This window comes from Rhinolophus ferrumequinum, chromosome 9 (genome assembly GCF_004115265.2).
Source record: "Rhinolophus ferrumequinum isolate MPI-CBG mRhiFer1 chromosome 9, mRhiFer1_v1.p, whole genome shotgun sequence".
Lineage (NCBI taxonomy): Eukaryota > Metazoa > Chordata > Mammalia > Chiroptera > Rhinolophidae > Rhinolophus > Rhinolophus ferrumequinum.
The window spans coordinates 28,522,144-28,543,026 of NC_046292.1; the positions used below are offsets into that span (position 1 = coordinate 28,522,144).

The window sequence follows — 20,883 nt, forward strand, 5'->3', positions numbered from 1 at the left end:
TTTTGTAAGGCCTATGGAATCTGTTATTTTTAGTTTGATTTAGCACAACTGGTCTTTCGAATTCCACTTTCCCTTGGCTTCAAATGTGGAGAGCTCAGCATTCAGCAGGCAACTGCACAGAGCCTGTTTGGGGGAAGAATGGAAATTCACTCTGGCGGCTGCTGAGTCGGTTCTTTTCCTCTTACCTGCCTCTCCTTCTACCCCACAGGAAGAGGTGCGCCAGTCTGTGACTCCTGCGGAGCCCGTCCAGTACTATTTCACGCTGGCTCAGCAGCCCACCGCCGTCCAAGTCCAGGGGCAACAGCAAGGCCAGCAGACCACCAGCTCCACAACCACCATCCAGCCCGGGCAGATCATCATTGCACAGCCTCAGCAGGGCCAGGTCTGTCAGCTGTAGAGGGGTTCTGCCCAGCACGGTGTTGGGTTTGGGATGGCGAAAGCCTGACTGGGGCACAGGCTCTCAGATCATCAGAGCACACTGGACTTGACGTCTGGAAACCTGGGCTTCCCCCACATTGAGCCAGTGAGATGACGTTCTCTCTGGGCCCTGGTTTCCTCAGGGGCCAAACGAGGAAAGGATAGTGGACAGGATGTTCTCAGGATCCCTATGAGCTAAATAACTTTAGAAGGAAAAAAGTCTGTATGATGCCCCCAGGAAGAATAGTGGCATCTCTGTAGAGGGTATTTTAAGTGGACTCCATGCCTGCTATCTGTGTCTACACGGGAATTGGCATTTGTACCCTTAAATGGGAGGTCAGGCATTACTGCCAGCTTGCATACCTCTCCTCCCTTTCTCCCCATCATTTCTCTGTCCTATAATATATAGAAGTCAAGTGGCTTCTTTTTTTTTTATTATTTTATTTAAATTTATTGGGGTGACAATTGTTATCAAAATTACATAGGTTTCAGGTGTGCAATTCCAAGTGGCTTCTTTTTACAATAGTAATCAAGATTTTTTTTTCTCTTCCCCAATACAATTGTTGTGGGAGCCGTAATATCCACCTTTGTTGGGGATCGTGATGAAAGGCTGCAGAGAACTCTTTTCTGAGCTCTGAATCAAAATTCCCTGTTGGTCATTAATTTATTTATTCATCAAACTTGATCATCCTCTGTAGATAAAGTCCTATGCTATATGTTGGCGATACAACCATGAAAAAGACAGTCCCTATTTTTAAGAATTCACAATCTAGTTAGGGCTACAAATACTTAAAGATTATACTGCCTTGTGGGAAGTGTAAGATATTCTTAGGATTGTGTAGAGGGTACTATGAGAGCATGAAAAGGGGTACCTAACAAAGATGTGAGGGAGGTGGTAGAAGAGGATGTCAGAGAAGGTTCCCTGAAGGAAATAATACGAGCCTCAGAGGAAATAATGGAAATGAATCAGAAGGGAAGGAGGGTTTTCCCAGTAGAGGGCTGAGCCACAAGCAAAGGCTTGGAGGTGAGAAGCAGCACAGGGATTGGTGAGAGGGTGCAGTCAGGATAGGGGAACATGGAGGCAAGTCTGGAAAGATAGAAGACACATCCTAGGCAGCCTGTGTACTCTAGTAAGGAACTGGGTTTGCCTAGAAGACAAAAAATGGGGGCGGAGGTAGATCTAAATGTTATGATTTTAAAATTTATTCCCTGCTGATTTTTTTTTTAATCCATATAACAGAAATTTATTGAGTGCTTGGTCTTTGCCACACACCATGCTAGGCAAGCGGGGTTCAAAGATGATTGCAGCCCGGTACCTGCCTCAAGGAGTTCACTGTACCGGGAAGCCTAAGGGACCTTCTTTGACTCATGCTTCTGCCTCTGCAGTGGTGAGAGCTTTACCTGCCAAAGTCTATCCCTGTACGGAGCAAACTTCAAGGGAGTCTGCCAAGGGCTGGCCCTGATTGGCTGTCATCCTCAGCAGCTCATGGCTGTTGTGCCCCAACAGCAGGGCACACCATACGTGATTTGACAGCTGCCATGCTAACACAAGCTCTCATTTTCCAGAAATGAATTAGAAATACTTTGGAAATCCTCTCAGGAAAAGTGAGTTGATAGAGTACAGTGATGAGTTGGCAGAATGCATTTTTTTTTTTTTTAAGTCAGCAAGAATTTCATCTATCCGTTTCTCTGCCACCCCAGACTTGCTTAGGTTGGAGCTGATAAGGCTTGTGAGGATGGTGAAGTTGGTCCCTCCCAGCACCTTCCAGCTATTGTCTCACTGCCTTGCTGGTTCAGGGTGGCATTGTGCTGTGTGACACCTCCCTGGACCTCTGTAGTAATGGTTATTTTAAGTTGAGTCCAGATATCTTTTGCAGGACAGAATACACATTAAAGTTGGAAGGAAAGCATGTTTTGACAAAAAAGTGAATCCTGTGTTTTCTGTCTTAAAATTGAAAACTTATTCCTGGAGTTTTGGGGAATAGGCTGAGTTGAAAATCGTGGTGTGAGAACAGATGTTTCCTGTTGTCCTAGCCCACTGCGTGTATTTTTACAGAGGTCCCGTGTCATTTCTTCCCCACCCTCCTCCAGTTCATAGTACTAATTTCTCTTTACATTGGAATCCCTTGAATCTCATATGTAGTTCCCAGAACACGTCCCCTTCCCTTGTAACTTTAGATGCATAATAGACTTACGCAGTCAGAATGTAAGAGCATCAGAATAGCAGTATCGATTGAAGCCCGTGATTCATTGAGACTCACAGAGTACTCTTACTGAAGGGGGGAGAGATATCCAAATCAGAGGGCTTTGGGGGATAGCTGTAGTTTAAAAGGCTCTACCCTCCTCTTAACCACCCACCACCACTCCCCAGCACCACTTGCCAGTACAACCACCACCACCACCACCACTTAAAACCACTGCTCGCCACCCCCCTCTACCCCCCACCACCACGAGATAAGCAAGGTATGCTGTACAGGTCACATCTAGGGCTAATGTTAAGTTTTGAGATTTGAAGAAATGCCTGACCCTTTTGATAGCTCAAGTCTTTACCATCTTTGAAAGGAGTAAGTTTCATAGGACTACAATCCACCAAGTGTGTGTAAGAGACACAGAATCAGCCAAAGCCATACATATTAGACAGAAATTTCTTAAATCTGAGGTATCTGTTTCTAGAAAGTTAAAATTCTTGCTGTCTTAAATTCTGTTACTTAGGTGTAGCCTCAGTTAAGATCCAGGTCTTAACAGTTTCCATTGTCCACAGAGTGTTAACCTGTTTGCCACTCCCACGGAAGCCTTGCTGTGATCAGCTGGCTGACTGGTGTAGGCTGGAGCCGCTCTGCTGCCTGAATGGGGGTGAAAATCAGTGTGCACACTATTTTCCTTCCAATGTCTTGCAAGCCTAAGAAGGAGCACAGAATCCTGAATTTAGTAAATTCATGCTGACCCCACTTTCCATTTAGTTTGCCCTCCAAATTCATCTGCTGCAGACTTGACTTTGGCCGTTTCTCTGAACTGTCTTGCTTGCTGTTGATACCTTTGTATCATATGTGCTGTATTATCACTGAAATGACTGTGAAAAGTTGCAGCATTTCATTTGAAGCATGGAAATGTTTAGGGCCCAGGCAAATATTCTGTACCATGAGTCTAAAAATCTGTTTGGCTTTCCCACCTTTTATTTTGGAGAGTAACAGCTTTCGGTGCTCTACCAAAGGACTCTGTAAGTTGAGAATTCTTGTTAGTGTTGAGATAAGTTCAGGCATTCGTGGAGAGGGTTTGCTCCTAGTTAGCTGCTCATTCTTAACCCCTTGAGAAGCCTACTTACTGACTCTGAGCCAGCGCTCCGTCAGCTCTCATGACTCTTCTTTCCAGAGCACACCGGTGACCATGCAGGTTGGAGAAGGTCAGCAGGTGCAGATAGTCCAGGCCCAGCCGCAGGGTCAAGCGCAGCAGGCCCAGAGCAGCACTGGACAGACCATGCAGGTGATGCAGCAAATCATCACGAACACGGGCGAGATCCAGCAGATCCCGGTAAGCCCTGTGCTGCCTCAAGACGTGCACGGCACTGCTCAGCATCACAACAGGAATATGCAAAGATTTTGATACCTGAAGATAGACACATGTATACCAGGGGTGCCAAGAAACTGTATACACATGACTTGTGTTCGTCTTTTGTTATCAGTATATACTGAGTATTATAATTTTAATACAGTTTCTTCCTTTCTTAAAATGTGTATACATATTTTTGTCACCCTCTGTATAAAAGATTGTGTATATGTGTGTGCATATGTATATATTTTGTGTGTAACACACAGATACATATGTATGTGTATATTTTGTGTGTATATGTATGTAATGCACATACGTACATACATACTTTGTTTTGAGCTATATTCCCACCCCCTCAGACCACAACTTGCTTCACTGTATACTCACTGCTTTCCTTTAACCCAGTTCCAGGTTCACCACCTGGGGCAGCGCCTCTTGATTTCCCCTCACTTCACCCGCACAGAGAAATCATTGTAACCACTATTCCATGCCTAGGCCCAAAGGCCCTGGGAGGCAGTCCTGTCTTTTGATTAGCAGAGAATAAGAGGGCGGTGTATAGGGAAAGCCATAAATACACTTGTTGCATATTCATGAGTCAGTTCCCAGTGGAGCCTGCAGCAAAGTGTATTTTTGGCTTTCGTTTAACTTACCCATTCCTTCACTGTGGACTGCTGCTTCCTGTGTGCCTTGAGGGATTTCTTTTCTCAGATTTGTTGGCTTTTTCACTTGTACTCGTTCTTTTGTAAAAAATATCTGTGTCTTAACACTTGCCATCTATACATTGGTCATCTTGCCACCAAAAAAATGTGGACAGTGAGTGACATGGAGCAGTCCTATTTCCTGCGCCTTGCCCTTCCTATTATAAATGAAATGTAGGCCGGTACAGAAATTCACTTGGACTTCATTAACCACTTCCTCTCTGAAAAAAAGCTTGAAAAGTATCCTCAGTAGTTTTTGGAAGTGTTCTCATTATCAGAGTAATAGGCCAAGAGAAAGCTTAGGAAAGTGAAGCGCGTGCGCGTCTCGCTCTTGCACACACACACACACACTCACACACTCACCCCATCAGTTCCAGGTCCCTCATCTCACTGTTTCAGCCACCAACCCTAAGACCTCTCCTGAATGGTTTTCATTCATGTGAAGGCACCAGAACAAGTTCATTTAAGCCAGAGAAGAGTTCCCACGTTGCAGTGACTGTAGTGTTTTTTTAACCCTCGGGGGCAGAGAGCTCTGGCACAGAAGATTGGATGTAGGATCCAGGACCTTGTCTTCCCTGCTCTCAGGTACCATCTGCAGGAGTCTGCATTTCTGAGCTCATCAGAATGCTTGTATAGCGATGGCCGTCAGGAAGGAAGCCCTGCTTCTCTTGAAAGCCCAAGAGCTAGGCTTATTTGCTCTGTAATTAACATAAAAAAAACTGTGAGGATCCCCAGAGATCTGTTCTCATAGAGTACTGAGGGATGGTACCACCAATGTCTAAACCTAAGCCTAACAGAAGAGCTTCTTGCTTCTAAGAACTGCTTGGAACTCTTTGGCTCACAGCTTTTCAGTCACATTTGAGTTTCTGCAGAGAGCTCTTCCCAGCTGAGAAATGGAAAATCCCTATGGCCATCAGTACACCTTCCCCCATTCCTGGGACAAAGCTTTAGTCTTTCATCCCATGTGCCTAGGGTGGAGTTCTGGTGACTCGGGACCAGGTACCATCAGCCTCAGCACATGAGATCTCCCAGCTGCCTCCATCCCCACAAGCATCTTAACGTTGCCTGGAAGCGCCTCTTATGATTCAGGTGGGGAGTTGCAGCTTTGCATCACAATTTCCCAGCAGCAACTCTTGGCATATTCTCAGGAAATAAATGACGACAGGTCACAATGTCATGCCGTATCTCCTTTGAATCAGATTTTTAACAGGTGTAGATTTTGTTGCCCTTCATCTTACCTTAAGCGGACAATTCTGGAATGATCTACCGGGAACTTCAGGATTAGTTTTTCTTGGTGGTTCCAATCCTTCTTGAGGCGAGTGGTTTCAGAGGAGCAGTGTGATTTAACACTGCATGCAGGTGTGCGGCTTCGTCTTACCAGCATTTCCCTCATGGAAGTAAAACTCGCAATGACATTAGCTCTTCACGGCAAGGGGAACATTTGCTGCAGGACAAAGAGGCATGACTTGCCTGTTAGCCTCAAGAAGCTCACCCTCGCAACAAAGGCAGGCTGGACAGTAGGGCGGCTGGTGTCTGGACCCCCAGATAGAGACCAAATCTGCTGGATTCCTGGAAACTCTTTCACCCCCAGCTCCCGAGCGTGAATGTCTGCGGTCCTCCTCTGCGGACTGAGCCACACTTCCTCTTGTGTTGTAGCCACCCTGGTCCTTTCTTCACCCCCACACTCAAAGCACTAAAACGTCCATGGTACACTGAGCGTTAAGAGTCTGAGTTAAGGCTTTTAGCACACAATTAAATGCAGCATATGGTATTATTGTATTATCTGAGACTTAATCTTAAGCATGAGGGACTCGAAGGGCATTTTTGTAGCTTTGGTTTCCCATGATGGGGTTTTCTGTAAAAGGTTTATTGATTCAGCTTCCTCTTGGGAGGTGTTTGGCCTGAAGCTAGTGCTGAACACCAGGGATCCTAAAAGTCCCACAGACCCGCATTGGTCCTGGCTCCTGGGCACAGAGAGTAAAGCAGGCCAGCCTTTTCTTCCAAGGTGTGCAGCGTGGAGTTGGGCAGCACTGCGGCTGTGGTGCTGAGTGAATGCTGTGTGCTTTGGGCTCCTGGCAGACACTGGAGCTCTTCTCAGTGTTAGATCAGCATTTCCGGGAACTGGGGTGAAGAAATGTGGAGACGGAGGAGAGAAATGCCCACACTGAACGGACAGCATTCGGATAATGTCAGACAGCCTTTAGGATAAGATCCTCAGATAAACTGCGCAAACAGCTAAGAGCCAGTGAATGTCGAGGGTGCAGCCACGCTGTTCTCACATATCCGACAAGATCCTCTGGGGATTTTTTCCAGAGTCCATTCAAAGGACATTCCCTCTTTTGCATTGTGTGACTTATGGGTGGGGATGTTATGGTTTTGCTTGTTTGGACCTCCGTTGAAAAGGAACTTTTCAGGGTAGGCTTCTTTGGAGGGCTCGGGGGTCAGGGACAGTCACCATCTCTGGTGATGAAAAGTTCGCCTGGGCTAGCCTGGTGGCTCAGGCGGTTGGAGCTCCATGCTCCTAACGCCGAAGGCTGCCGGTTTGATTCCCACATGGGCCAGTGGGCTCTCAACCACAAGGTTGCCGGTTCAACAAATCGAGTCCCGCAAGGGATGGTGGGCAGCGCCCCCTGCAACTAAGATTGAACACGGCACCTTGAGCTGAGCTGCCTCCCAGATGGCTCAGTTGGTTGGAGCGCATCCTCTCAACCACAAGGTTGCTGGTTCGGCTCCTCGACTCCCACAAGGGATGGTTGGCTGTGCCCCCTGCAACTAGCAACAGCAACTGCACCAGGAGCTGAGCTGTGCCCTCCACAACTAATACTGAAAGGACAACAACTTGAAGCTGAACGGCACCCTCCACAACTAAGATTGAAAGGACAACAACTTGACTTAGGAAAAAAGTCCTAGAAGTACACACTGTTCCCCAATAAAGTCCTATTCCCCTTTCCCCAATAAAATCTTTAAAAAAATAAATAAATAAAAATGTTCGCCTGTGTGAGGTCGCACTAAATATTCTGTGTTCTGTTTGTCTCTGCCCCTGCCCCAGGTGCAGCTGAACGCCGGCCAACTGCAGTACATTCGCTTAGCCCAGCCTGTATCAGGCACCCAGGTTGTGCAGGGACAGATCCAGACGCTTGCCACCAATGCTCAACAGGTACGTACCCGAGATGCGGGGTGGAGTTGGCTTCTGGCTGGAAAGGAGTGCTCAGCACACAACTCTCATGCCGCCTTGTCCTTCAGCAAGAGCCACCTCCACACCCTGCGTGTCTGCTCTGCACCCCAGGGCACAGGTGGGATTTTTGGGGAGGATTGTATTCAAAGTGTTTCTCCTACCATCTTGTTCTCGAGGGACAAAGAAATGCAAGGCAGGGATACTTGAAGAAAGCCTGATGTGTGTGCATGTATGTCTGATCAGAGGGAGCATTTTGACAGACTGCGTTATCGTCAGGCTGAGTTCCCCATCTTTAATCCTGAATAGCTGTTGTGTTCTCGCACCTCCTATGCCCTCTGGAAAGCTCACTTAGGTTTTATCCCCACCTCCTCGTGCATCCCTAACCGGAGATTGCCCCTCATCTCTCATGTCCTAAGATATTGAAGGCTGTGAGCCACAGGTAGTGAGGGGGCTTCCTCCCTGGGCTTGGGGGGACTTGAGCATCATTCGCAGGGGATGCTGGTCAGGGGGAGGATTGTTAATGCATTCTTTTGCCTCAGACCCAAAAAAAGCAGCGATCGTTTAAGAGCTGGACCTGTCTGGCCCAGTTGCATTTCTGATGATGTATCTATTGACAGTGGTGGCAGAGCTGAGTTTGTAGAGCAGGTCTCCGAAGATCTCATTTGGGAAAATGGGAGGAAGGAGCCAAAAGCAAGAGTTCCCTCTAGTCTCTGGGATCGGTTTTTGTTTTTGCTTTTTTGTTTTGTTTTGTGTTTTACTGTCACTTCCATTTCATTTTTAATTTTTTTTCTTTCAATTACAGTTGACATTCAGTAGTATTTCATATTAGTTTCAGGTGTACAGCATAGTGGTTAGACATTTATATAATTTAAGAAGTGATCCCCTGACTAGTCTCGTACCCACCTGGCACTGTACATAGTTATTACCATATTATTCACTGTATTCCATATGCTGTACTTTATACCCCCTTGAGTGTTTTGTAACTACCAATTTGTGTTTCTTAATCCCTTCCCCTTTTTCACCCAGCTCTCCAAGCCCCCCTTCCATCTGGCAACCATCAGTTCATTCTCTGTATCTGAGTCTGTTTCTGTTTTGTCCCTGGAATCATTGAAGGCTCACAGAAGGACTTGGGCTTTACCCTAATTTCCTTGGGGCTCACTGACATGGAATCAGATCTCAAGACTGGTCACACCCTTAGTTACCCCTTTCTCTTTGTTAAAAATTCTAACGTGGGATCCAAAAAGTTTTTATGACATGGGGGTGGGAGGAAATGAGAAAGTAGAGTTTTTGGCTCTCTAGACATCAGTTTTAGAACCACAAACTATAGCCAGAAAGTGGGAGAGTTGGGTGTACAGAGAGGAGGGGGAGAAGCAAGAAGAGGGCACCTGAGGGCAGTCAGGGTCTACATAACAACAGATTGTAGTGTGACAGCCGGCACTTAGGTGCTCTGTAAATGTTTGTTGAATGAATGCTGAATAAATAATATGTAAATGGAATTTAAAGGTAAACGAAATTCTCAGCAGATATGAGGGCAGTCCTGCTGGTCTCGGCACAGTTCACCTTCTCAGCTATGAGGAATATTTTCCATTTTTCTCAGTCATTCATTCTGCAGACATTTCTTGAATACTTACTTTGCACTGGGAGATATACAGACAGAGCTTAACTCTGCCCTCAAGCAGCTTAGAGACTGGTAGGAGGAGAAAGACCCCAAACAAGAAACAGTAGTAAGAAATCTTGATGAAGCCCTTTCACACCTGTGCCCTTCTTGCTCCTCAGCCTCATAGGTAGGCCTGATGGGTTGTTTTTGGCCGTTGTGAGGACACTTGAGAGGACAGTCCTTACCTTGCAGGTTGGCTATAATGATTCCAGGAGATGGTGCACAGAGAATGTTACTAGTCAAATGTTCCATAGATACACGTATACACACAAGCATGCTTCAGTTTTCTTTCTAGTCTACCAAGCTGTCTCCAGCAGCTGGCATTATATAATGCAGTTCTACATGTCAGTAAATTTCTTTTAAAATCCACGTCTAAGATTTTAAGTGCATGTGATAAATGTTTTCCTTGCTTCCCCCACCTCCACCCCCCGCCCTTGGCCCAGAGGGCTGCACGTGGCCACTATCGGAAAAAGTACTTCATAGGTGTGCCACAAGGGCTTCTAGGGCCAAGGCCACCTGCTCGCCAGGGTGTTTCATATTCCAGTCAGATAATCTAGGTGATAACGGGTTTGGTTTGGAGCCCACCTTCCAAGAATGAAAGGGACCACTCACCACTTTGCCCAGTGTTTTGCGATCCGCCTTCACTGGCTGAAAGACTTAAGGTTTCTGCCTAAACCATAAATGTTGTGCCCTCTCGTGTTGGCACCTAGGAGCTAGGTGTTTTGTTTGATTTGAGCCTCAGGCCCTGGAAAGACCTTGGGTTGGTGAGGGTGGGGAGGCATAGGTGGCCATTAAGAGAGGTGATTGTAGAAGTTGTGTGTTAACGGGCTCCAGGGTCTTCTGTGTGGTGCCAACTCTAAGTTGCCTTCAGTGTTAGGGGGTGGGAAGGGACCCTTGCTTTCCTGCTACTAATCAAGCACCTGTTCTATGCCCGGCCTCATTCCGGGCACTTTATATGCAGTATTTCATTTGATCTTCATGACCCTGTCCTGGGTGGTGGGCTGGTGGACCAGACCCTCAGCTTACCTGCCTACTCTGCCATCTTGATTCCTACAGATCACACAGACAGAGGTCCAGCAAGGACAGCAGCAGTTCAGCCAGTTCACAGATGGGCAGGTAGGAGACCCAGCCTGGGCAGGGGCAGAGGGTGAGAAGTTGGCAGGGGGTGGGTAGTGGATGACATCTGTGGGTTTGGATGGCTAGGGCAGCTGTCCCATCTTCTGTTAACAATGAGTGGATAGAAACTGTTAAAACAAGTACAATCTTTACATCAGGATGCCTGTCCTTTAGATTTATAGACTTGTGGGGCTGAACATAATCTTGGACATATAGCCCAAATCCCCATTTTACAGATGAGTAAACTGAGCCCTAGAGATGGGAAGTCCCTTGTCCATACTCACTCAGCTGTTCATTGCAGAACCAGGACTAGAACGGTCTCCTGTTTCCCTCTCTAGAACTAGTTTTACTCTAAGCCCTGCTGCTTTTTAATAGCATGCGTTAGTTGAAATGCAGAAAACGTGTGATCTCTCAGCCTCTCTCAGGACCTGGAATTCAGTAATTCTAAACCCACATGAGGAAGGACTCTTCCCTTTCCCTCCTCCTTGCCCCTTATACTGTGGTCCCAGACACCCCTGAGGACATGACAGGATGACACGCCCAGGCTTGTGTTCCATGCTGCCCAGAAGGGAAAGGAGCTGCATCACCCCTCTCTGTGCTGGGCTCACATGTTGGGGCTCCTGTGGCAGGAGGTCTTGGCTTTTTGTTTCTTTTGGGGGTGCCTGAGAAGCCCAGTGTCCAGTGGCCCTGACTTTCCATAGTAGCTCTGCTAGCATCTTCTTCACCGCTCCCGGGGCGTGGCTGTAGGAAGTGTGTAACCCCAGGCAACGTCCGTGGCAGGGCGCATAGGCACTGCAGGTTCAGTGTAGCCCCCTCCTGAGCCCCACACTCTGAGGACAGGAGGAGAGAGGGTAATCCACTGCCCTGCCAGTGAGGATCCCTGCGAGTGGGGAAATGCTGACTTCCAAGCTGCTGGTACAGTGCTTCGAATTGCTTGTGTTTGTCACAGAGGAACAGCGTGCAGCAAGCTCGAGGCTCTGAGCTCACGGGAGAGGCAGAGCCCAGAGAAGTGAAAGCCACAGGAAATGCAACTCCCTGCACCTCTTCCCCGCCCACTACACACACCCCCTCACACCAAGCTGGTGCCTCCTGTGTCTGCTGCTCCCACCCCCAGCAGAGCGCCACGTCCCCTCCTCCCTCTGACGCCTTGCAGTGGGTGGTGGTTGAAGTGTCTGGGGCCCCCAACCAACTTGAGGCCCATAGGGAGCTGCATGCCCCTCTCCCAGGGGTGACCTCACTCTCTCCTCTCCACCCCTCGCAGCAGCTCTACCAGATCCAGCAAGTCACCATGCCTGCTGGCCAGGACCTCGCCCAGCCCATGTTCATCCAGTCAGCCAACCAGCCCTCCGACGGGCAGGCCCCCCAAGTGACCGGAGACTGAGGGCCTAGCTGGCAAGGCCAAGGACACCCAACACAGTTTTTGCCATACAGCCCCGGGCAGTGGGCACAGCGTCCCTCCCCAGAGGACCGGCCGACCTCAGCGCCTCCTGCAGGCTAGGACACTGGTGCACTTCCCCCCACGCCTGGGGGCCAAGATTCTCCAACAGACAGATGCGACATTTTTTATTTCCTTGTTTTCCTTTTTTTTCCTCCAAGGAATCATTATTTCAGTATGTTGAGCTGTGTGTCCAATGAATGCTACGAAATGAAATATTAAATAACATATTTATGGCATTTTCTTGAAGAGTGTGAAGAAATATTTCTTTTGTTTTCCTTTTTTGGTTCTTCACCACCACTACTTTTTAGGAATGAATCTCACATGTGTGTATTATCGCCTAACTCTTGGAACAGGTGCTGCCCCAGGATTTGACACCTTGTTCTGCCCTCAGATTAAATTAGGTGAATGTGCGTAGCTGCTTCTCATTAGCCTGCGCCCCTTGGCCCTGCCCTTGCTCCAGAGCTTTGTGTATTTGCATCCAGAGGCCATGGAAACATTCCTTGCATTTAAGAGATGAACTCATTCGCTGTGGAGAGGGAATGGTTTCATTCCCAAACCTACTCTCCCAGGGACCCAGGGAGACTAGAACTTTGTGTATTTACCCCTAGCCCCCCATTTTTTATTTTATTTTTTAAATGCATACCAAATTGTGCTGGTCTCCTTTGCTGCATGGACTTCAAATTGCATGATATGCAATAAACCTCATTTTAGATAACTTAGAGTCTGAGTTCCTGTGCCTGGGGGCATTCATGGGGCCACTTGGCTTGGGAAAGGCTTGGAAAAGATTGTTTCCCTCGGGTTGGGTGTCTGAGAAGGAGGGGGACCCTTGTGGAAAAAAGCTAAGGGAACTTACGTTACGCATCTGACTCAAACTGAGGTCTTCAGCTGATTTTAAAAACAAGCTTCATCAGAATCGATCTGCGCTCAGAGGTGTCTGCCTGCCTTGCTTCCTGGACTCCCACACGTGGGCCAGGTTCAGCTGTGTCCTGTTTGGTTGAGGGTCAAGAGCACATCTGTCGTGGAGAAAGCTGTCTATCCTTCAAACAAGGACCCGGGTCAATCCTTCCAGTCCTGCCTTGGCACAGGCTGGCACTCAGTTGCCCGCTGTGGCCATGCCCAGTGGCATCTGCCATGGAAGGCAGCCCAAGCCCCTTGGTGGCCAGCAGATCAGAAGGGTCCTGTATCCTATTGATGCGGGAAGAACAGCGCATTCCACTGCATTGGCCACACGGGCCATTTGGTGAGCCATCCTTACCTGCACCAGGCCATCCTTTCAACTAGAATGAGGCCTGTTGTCATGGAAAGATCACAGAAAAGTAGGAATTTCTTCTCTGACAGTAATATGCCATAAAACCTTGGGCAACTCCCTTTTCTTTGGGACTGTCTCAACGTATGGGGTGGGGATGGAAAGAGGCTTTAATATTAGATGATTTCCAGTCTGACCTTGATGCCCTTACAATTCCCTCACCAAATAGTCCTTTCTGTCAACTGTGGTACGTATTTGGACATCTGTGTCATCTATTTCATTTTCAATCATTTACCCAAGTGTACTTCACCTTACTCCACAAGAAAGTTTAAGATGATTTGCATTGAAAACAATGAAATAAAATATGATAAATCAGAATTAGGAATAATGTAATTGAGTAGGAAGTCAGGCTCATAGAAAATAAGTATTTTGGCTGTAAAGACCTGTATAGTTGTTCGAATTAGGTTTCACATCCTGGGCTTCCTGGCCTCCAAACAAACAAACAAAAAAACAGCTGGGACCAGGTAAGAGATTCACACTATAAAAGGAAGAAAAATAACATTCTTTTGCAAAAGCAAACATTTTACTAGTTTTAAGGTTTGGGACACATGGTACCCCTCCGGTGTCATCAGGGTAGGTGAAAGAAACTATCACCATGAGAAGTTGGTAGGTCTGCCCCCACAAGCTGGAGCAGAGCCACAGGCATCTGACTCCCAAGTTCAGTGCCCCTCCTCTATCCAGTTATCTTCATTCTAGCTCTGGACTTCTCTCTGAAGGAGGTTATCTGTCCTGTACCCAGACACGTTCAATGAAACATGCAAGCATTCACTGATAACCGTGTTTCCTCAAAAATAAGACGGGTCATAATTAATTTTTGCTCCAAAACACGCATTAGGGCTTATGTACAAGGGGACGTCATCCTGAAAAATCATGCTAGGGCTTATTTCCTGGTAGGTCTCATTCGCGGGGAAACACGGTAGGGGTGTCCCCAGCCCCACGTGGAGAGAATGCAAGAAAGGAAGAGTGAACTCAAGTGCACAGAAGGGTCACTGGCCTCAGAGACAAGGCAGAAAGAAGCTCCGCTATTTCATTTCCTGGCTAACCCCCCCATGTGGAGGCCACTGCACTAGTCCCACCTTGCTGCTCCTTGATTTTCCTGAAAATCTAAGCATAATTGGAAACCGGCCAGTCAATGGGTCCCCATTTTCCCGTAGACTTCCATTCTTATTTGGGGATGTTTCGATCAGTTGTGATTGGCAAGCAGCTTCCTTGCTGAGCACGTTCCCTTTAAATTTCCCCGCCAGCAGGGCCCATCTGGGTGTAAACAAACACTTCGGTGCAGCCCAAGAGAGCCCCTATCTAATACCCAGCACGATCCCCTTACATCCGGAGCACTCTTTAAACATTTTTCCTAGCACTTGCGGCATTCGTCCTCTTGATGATCTTCACAGTGACCCTGCAGGAGACACAGGAAGAGGGATTGTGATCCCTGTGTTACAGATGGAGATTTAGGAGGCCCAGCGAAGAGCAGTGACTTTCCCAAGGTCGCTCCGTGAATAGGGGTGGAGAAACCAAAACGTGGGTCTCCTCACCCCCTGTGCATACACAATGTGTGCGTGTGTGAGAAAGAACAAGACTTTACTAAATGTGAACTCTTTGCTCTACCTTCTCAAACTTATTGGCTCAGCCTTGAATATATTTGGAATAAATAAAGCAATTGGATCTAGTCTGTGGACAGCTGGTGGTTGAGATAACTTTCCTGGAGGCTGATGCAGGATTCTAGAAGCCCCTGGGATTACCAACAGACCACCTGGCTGGCCTCCTTGCCGCTCAATTCTGCTGAGGCCACAAGGGGGCAGCATGTAGCACCCACCCAAGTTTCTGGGAGATGCTCTGTCCCACCCTCATCCAACCTGAGAAAATTCTAGGAACTACAGGGGTATGACTGTCCTCTTTCTCAGTGGGTACTAGATCCTTGGCCCCTGCCTGATAAGACCCTTAACTTTTGAAGGGAGGGGCCTCCCTAGTGCAACAGTGAGGGCTGATCTAATACCCTCTCCAGAGTAGTACGTCAGTGTAGGTGGTTAGATTTTAATAAGGACTTTCTGATAGCCCAAGTTCACTCAAGGCCCTATCTCCCCCAGCTTTGTGTCTTTCCACTCTCCTCTCCTGCACTCTATGCTCCTGCCACACTCAATTACTCATTCGTCCCTGAACTTACTCCCATGTTTTCAGAATGTACTGGCCCCAATGCCTGGAATGTCCTTTTATTTCCTTTTCCACTTATTGATCTCCTATACATCCATCAAGGCCCAATTTAATGGCCCTTGCTGAGAAACCTCTAATTTCTGGAGCAGAGTTAGCAAAGACCTCTTTGATGCTCCCATAGCAACTTATACAGCCTCTATTATTAGTGCTTAAATACACTGTCATTCAGCAAATATTTATTTGGCACTTTCTGTGTGTCAGACATTATTTTGGACATCATGAAGACAGCTGAAAACGAGCCAGGCAAGGTTCATGCTATCATGAAGCTTATATTGGGTTGGGGGAAGGGATGCGAGGAGATGGGAGAGAGACATGCAATAAACACAAGAAAAGTGAGGCCCCGAAGGGACCCCCTATCATTCTGTTAGAATTTTCTGGTTGACCATCCTCCTTACAGATGATCCTTCTCCAGTTCAGGGTCATCTCTGCACCTCCCGAGCCCTGCACAGGGCCTGGCACCAAGAGAATATCAGTAACTGATGAATAAGGGAATGAACGTGAACCCTTCCCCGCAGACAGGACCTCCAACACTGCACACGGTCCCACCTCTGCTCTATTGCTTTTTTCTTGTTAACAGTTTTTTATTAATACGCTAGGGAGGGGTATTAGATGGAGATAATTCTTTTAAAAAATTTCTGTGTAGGAAAAGACATCTAAAGCTTAGTGCCTAAATGGGTTATCTCATTTCATCTTCACATCCTCATTAAGTAGGTATTCTCCCCATTTTATAAGTGAGAAACTGAGCGTCAAAGAGGTTAAGAAATTACTCGAGGGCACCAGCTGATTGAGTACAGCCGATGCTCCCCGAAACCTTCTGTCCCCGCTGGCTCAGCCCCATTGGTCTCGTTCCCTCTGTTCATGATATTTTGTTTCCTACAGAAAATGAGAGCCTTCAACGCCTCAACTCCTGGGTAGGGACTTAGCCTTTGTCCCACCTCTCCAGCCATCCATAGGCCTCTGTAAGGTGACATCTGACCTCCCGGGAGCAGAGGACCCTAGGGTGGAGGTTAAGTGCCTGGTCACATGAGCACCTTGGGTGTGGCCTCCTCAAAGCTCCCTGGGCTGGGCTGGCAGCGTTACCCCCTAGCTTCTGGGCTGAGCCACTCCCACAGCCCAGGAAGAGGCGACAGGAGGACAGCAAGGCTGGCACTCAGGAGGGTAGAACCTGAGCTGGGCTCCAGCTGAGCCAGGCTGGGCTGGGCTCCTCTGGCTGGCTGGTGCTGAGGAGAGGTCCGAAACAGAACCCAGCCTCTCCCTGCAGCTCTGGGCCCCGTCAGCTCTCCACCTCCCAGCCTTTCCCCCAAGCCTCTGTGCCTCTTTCTTTCAGTGAAGGTCTGTGTGACAGAAGCTTTCTAAGATTTTGTATATGCCAAAATGTCTTTATTTTGCTTTTTATTTAAATAGTGGCTTGGCAATGTATGAAATTCTAGATTCACAATTATTTGCCCTCAGCACTCTGAAGATACTATTCCATTGTCTTGGCATCTGTTGTTGCCGATGCGAAGCTTACTGTCAGTTCAATTATTGGACCTTTGTAGATAAGCTGTCTTTTCTCTCTCGTGGCTTTTAGAATTTCCATTTTATCCTTGATATCCTACTCTTTGGCTACAAGGTGTGTAGATGTATTTTTGTTTTGTTTTTAAAGATATCTTACTAGGCAGTCTTTGGGCCTTTTAAATCTAGAAATTCATGTATTATTTCTGGAAAGATCTTAGTCACTCTTTCCAGTATCTTTTCCTGGAACTAATAATACATATACTGGAGTTTCTCATTCAATCTTCTATGTCTTTTTTCTTTCATAAATTGAATCTCCTTATTGTTCTGTGTTTCATTCATTCTGGAGGATTTCTTCAGGTTTAGCTTCTAATTCACTAATTCTCTCTTTCACTGTATTTACTAACCCATCTGATTTTGTCTAATGTCAGTGATTTTTGTTTTTATTTCTAAAATTTCTAGATAATTCTTTCCAGGTCTGCTACATGTTTCTCTTTGATACCCTTTTGTTCTGGTTTTATAGGTGCTATTCCTTCATCTTCTTGAAGATTTTCACTGTATTAAATTTCCTTTCAGATTTCTCTATTATCTCTAGGTCTTTAAGTATGAATTCTCCCATCAGAGAGATGTCTCTCAAGATATTGTACTTCTTATATGTTGTGAAGTTTATTCATGAGATAGTTATTTTTAGCACGTTTTCCTGCCTGTGCTCTGGGATACGGAGGCTGCCCTAAGTGATAATTTCTCAGTTGTATCTGCCCACACCAGGAGGAAGTGCACCAGCCCCAAACTCGCTCTTATATTACTGTCTTGGCTTGGGACGTTTACATGGTGTGAATATCAAGTCCTGAGCCCACACCTCGTGTGGACTGGCTTGAGGTATCATACTCATATGGGTACTCTTTCTACCCAAAGCCAAGGCCAGGTAGCCAGCAGGCAGAGATATTTTAGTCTTGTTTATGGAAGAAAGCACTTTCCCAGACTCAGCCCTAAGCAGGGAGTCTACTATAGCCCTTGCCACGAGTGGGGTCTGTAAATATACTCCACATCCTACGGGAAGGCTGAACTCCTCCTCAGAGGTACAGCTTCAACTCCTGCTCACCACTGGAATGCCCTCTCATTTCTGGCCCTTAGAGATTTCTCATTCTTGCTTTTGAGCTTGGATATGTTGTTGTTGAATTATCCAGCATTTATCTTGCATATCTACTATTTTGAGGACAAGGAACTTCTATAAGTATTTGATCAAGTTTGACCTGAAAGTCCCACTTGCTGAGCCTGCCTGCCTTGTCACTGAGCCCCTAGCCTCCCCTCTGAGCCCCCATTCTCCTCCTTGAACCCCGACCTCCTTCACCAAGTCTCACTCCTTTTCTGAACCTTATTCCTCTCATTCACTTCATCTCCCTCCCTGAGCCCTCATCCAGGTTTCTCCCCCCAGGGGAGTGGGGAGTGGGAAGCTTTTTTCCATTGCACACTCAGCAACTCCGAAAAGTTCTTCCTCCTCCTTTTCCAAACAACGCCATCATGGCAGTGGCTCTCATTGCGAACGTAGAGCCTACCAGCGGGACCACAGTAGTGCTGCCTTCTGCAGGGTCTTCCAGAAGTTGGGATCAAGGAGGGAGAATCCCGAAGGCAGAGGAAGAGCACCGCAAGAAGAGATGGCTTTGACCTTCATTTCCACATCCCCTTCTCCTTTAGTGTCTCCTCCTTGTGGGCCCCCCTCCAGCCCTAAGGATCAATGGGGGTTCACTTTCGCTGAGCTCAGCGACACGGCTCCCTCCCCATTTCCTGTGGCTCAGAGCCGACTGGCCAGGCAGGCCTGCATGGTCTGGGCTGGGGAGAGCTCAGTGGCGTGTCCAGATATAGGGGGAAAGAAATTCCTCGGCTTCCCCTCCAGGACCTCTCACCTTCTGGGTTGCTTAATTCTCTTGTCCTCTCTGGCTTCATTGGGAGAGGGAAGCAGGCCTGATCTTTCTCTCATACTTTCGTCCTCCTGCTGTCAATGGAAGTGAATCCCTAGAGGTAAATAACGTATGTGATGCCATCACTCCATGAGTACCCTCTGCTCTAATCCCCTCCTTCCAGATGAAGAGCTGGGTGACTTAGGCACAGCATTCTCCTTCTCCACCCAAACACACACCTGAAGAGCAGTAAGATCAATGCTTCACATTTGTACAGCTTCCTGCACGAGCATGACTTTTCCATGCATCCTTCCTGGCAGCCGGGTAAGGTCTGGCAGAGGAGGAGTGACTTACCCAAGGTAACCAGCTAGTCCAAAGGCAGAGCCAGGAAGCCCAGCCAATACTTGAAGTTCAGTGCTCTTTCTGCCCCTGGCACTGCCCACTTTCCTGGGGGCTGGTGCTTCCCACTCTACCCAGCTGAGCTCTCTCCTAGAGCCCCAACGTCTGCAGCCTGCCCAGGCTCCCTGGTTCCTATCAGGCCAAATTGGACTTGAATGCTTCAGCCTAGCATTCAAGACCTCCTGTGTTCCCCTTGCCAAGCTTGCTCTTCCTCCCTCGTGCTCTGTAACATCTCACGCCCACACCCTACCTGCCCACACACACACTACAGCACAGGGGTAGAGAGCTACACTAGCTAAGTCTCCTCATTGAGCCTTGGTCCTCTTGTCTACAAAATGGGGGTGTGAACAGTATTAGCTCACAGGGTTGTTGGGATGCTGAAATAGACAATGCAGAGAAAGCACCTGCATGAGGCTTAGCATTTAGCACGGGCCTCGTTAATGGTAGCTGCAGGCAGTACTGGCTGTACTTCTCTGTACCTCTGCAAGTTCTCCTCACCTCTGTCCCCAGAAAGGTTCCCTCGGCCATTGCTTGTGGAGATGTCTCCCTTGTCTGATAGCTAGCAACCCTAAGAGCTGTAAGAAAACCCAGGGGGTTTCAGGGGTGAGGGGAGGGAGGAGGAGGGCTGGTGGGTGGAACTCTGACCTGCTCATCCCAGTTCAATCAGAGCACCTCTGATGGAATACTTTTTACATGTTGGGGTGCTACCTTACCACTCCGTAAAAAGGATTCCTTTGCTAATAAAGTCTAAAAACCACTGACTTAAACCACCCCCGCCCACTCCAAGACAGGAATCTGAGCCCTTGGTTGACCTGAGGTCACACTGGGAGTCAATGACAGGCTTGAACCTAGCCCCTAGTCCCAGACCTCAAGTCCCTCAGACCTGGAGTCCCTGGCCCTGGCAGGAGTGAGTCCTAGACAACAAGGATTGGGCCATCGATGGTTCCCTCCCTCAGCCCACAGCACTGACCCCAGGACCCTATGCACAGTAGGTAGGCGCCAGCCAGGGGAGAGGACAGGTCGTAGACAGTTCTAGGGTCACTCCTTGGTTGTGTATCTTTACGTGAGTCCCTGAACCTCTGAGCCTCAGCTTTCTTGCGTGCAAAGGACTGCTGTCAGCCCCAGAAGAGGCAGGGCCTGGTATACAGTTGGTGCTCCGCAAATGGGAGCTCTCTCCCTCCCTACCCGTCTTCTTAATCAATACTTCTTCCATTGATGGATGATGGTGACAGTGATGAATTACAGAAGATCCTGGAGCCTGGCCCCCTTCTTGTTGTACAGATGGGGAAAGTGAAGCCCAGAGCTGGGAAGGGACTTGCCCAGGTGGGACAGTGAGTGAGTCTGAGCAGGGCAGGGAAGTTTTGGCAGTGCTTCCACGGAAAGAAGTGGGGACTGGGAGTGGGAAGGAAGCTACAGAGGGTGGGGTGAGAAGGGAACAGGTGGGAGAGAAGGAGGGAGGAGGGTGGGAAACCACAGCACCTCCACCCCCTCCAGCAGAGAGGCCGACTGAGAGAGCTTGAGACAGCTGTTT

General features: G+C 47.9%; 1 protein-coding gene across 1 annotated transcript in view; it reads left to right on the top strand.

Annotated features, from left to right (window-relative positions):
* The window catches only part of NFYC (nuclear transcription factor Y subunit gamma), a 48,214-nt gene extending 35,921 nt beyond the window's left edge, over positions 1-12,293 (top strand). The window contains exons 6-10 of the mRNA XM_033114102.1: positions 209-382; positions 3,787-3,945; positions 7,711-7,818; positions 10,550-10,609; positions 11,871-12,293. Of these exons, the coding sequence (XP_032969993.1) occupies positions 209-382; positions 3,787-3,945; positions 7,711-7,818; positions 10,550-10,609; positions 11,871-11,990 (621 nt within the window). The 3' untranslated portion in view covers positions 11,991-12,293. The remainder of the gene's footprint in view (positions 1-208; positions 383-3,786; positions 3,946-7,710; positions 7,819-10,549; positions 10,610-11,870) is intronic.
* Positions 12,294-20,883: the final 8,590 nt, after the last annotated feature.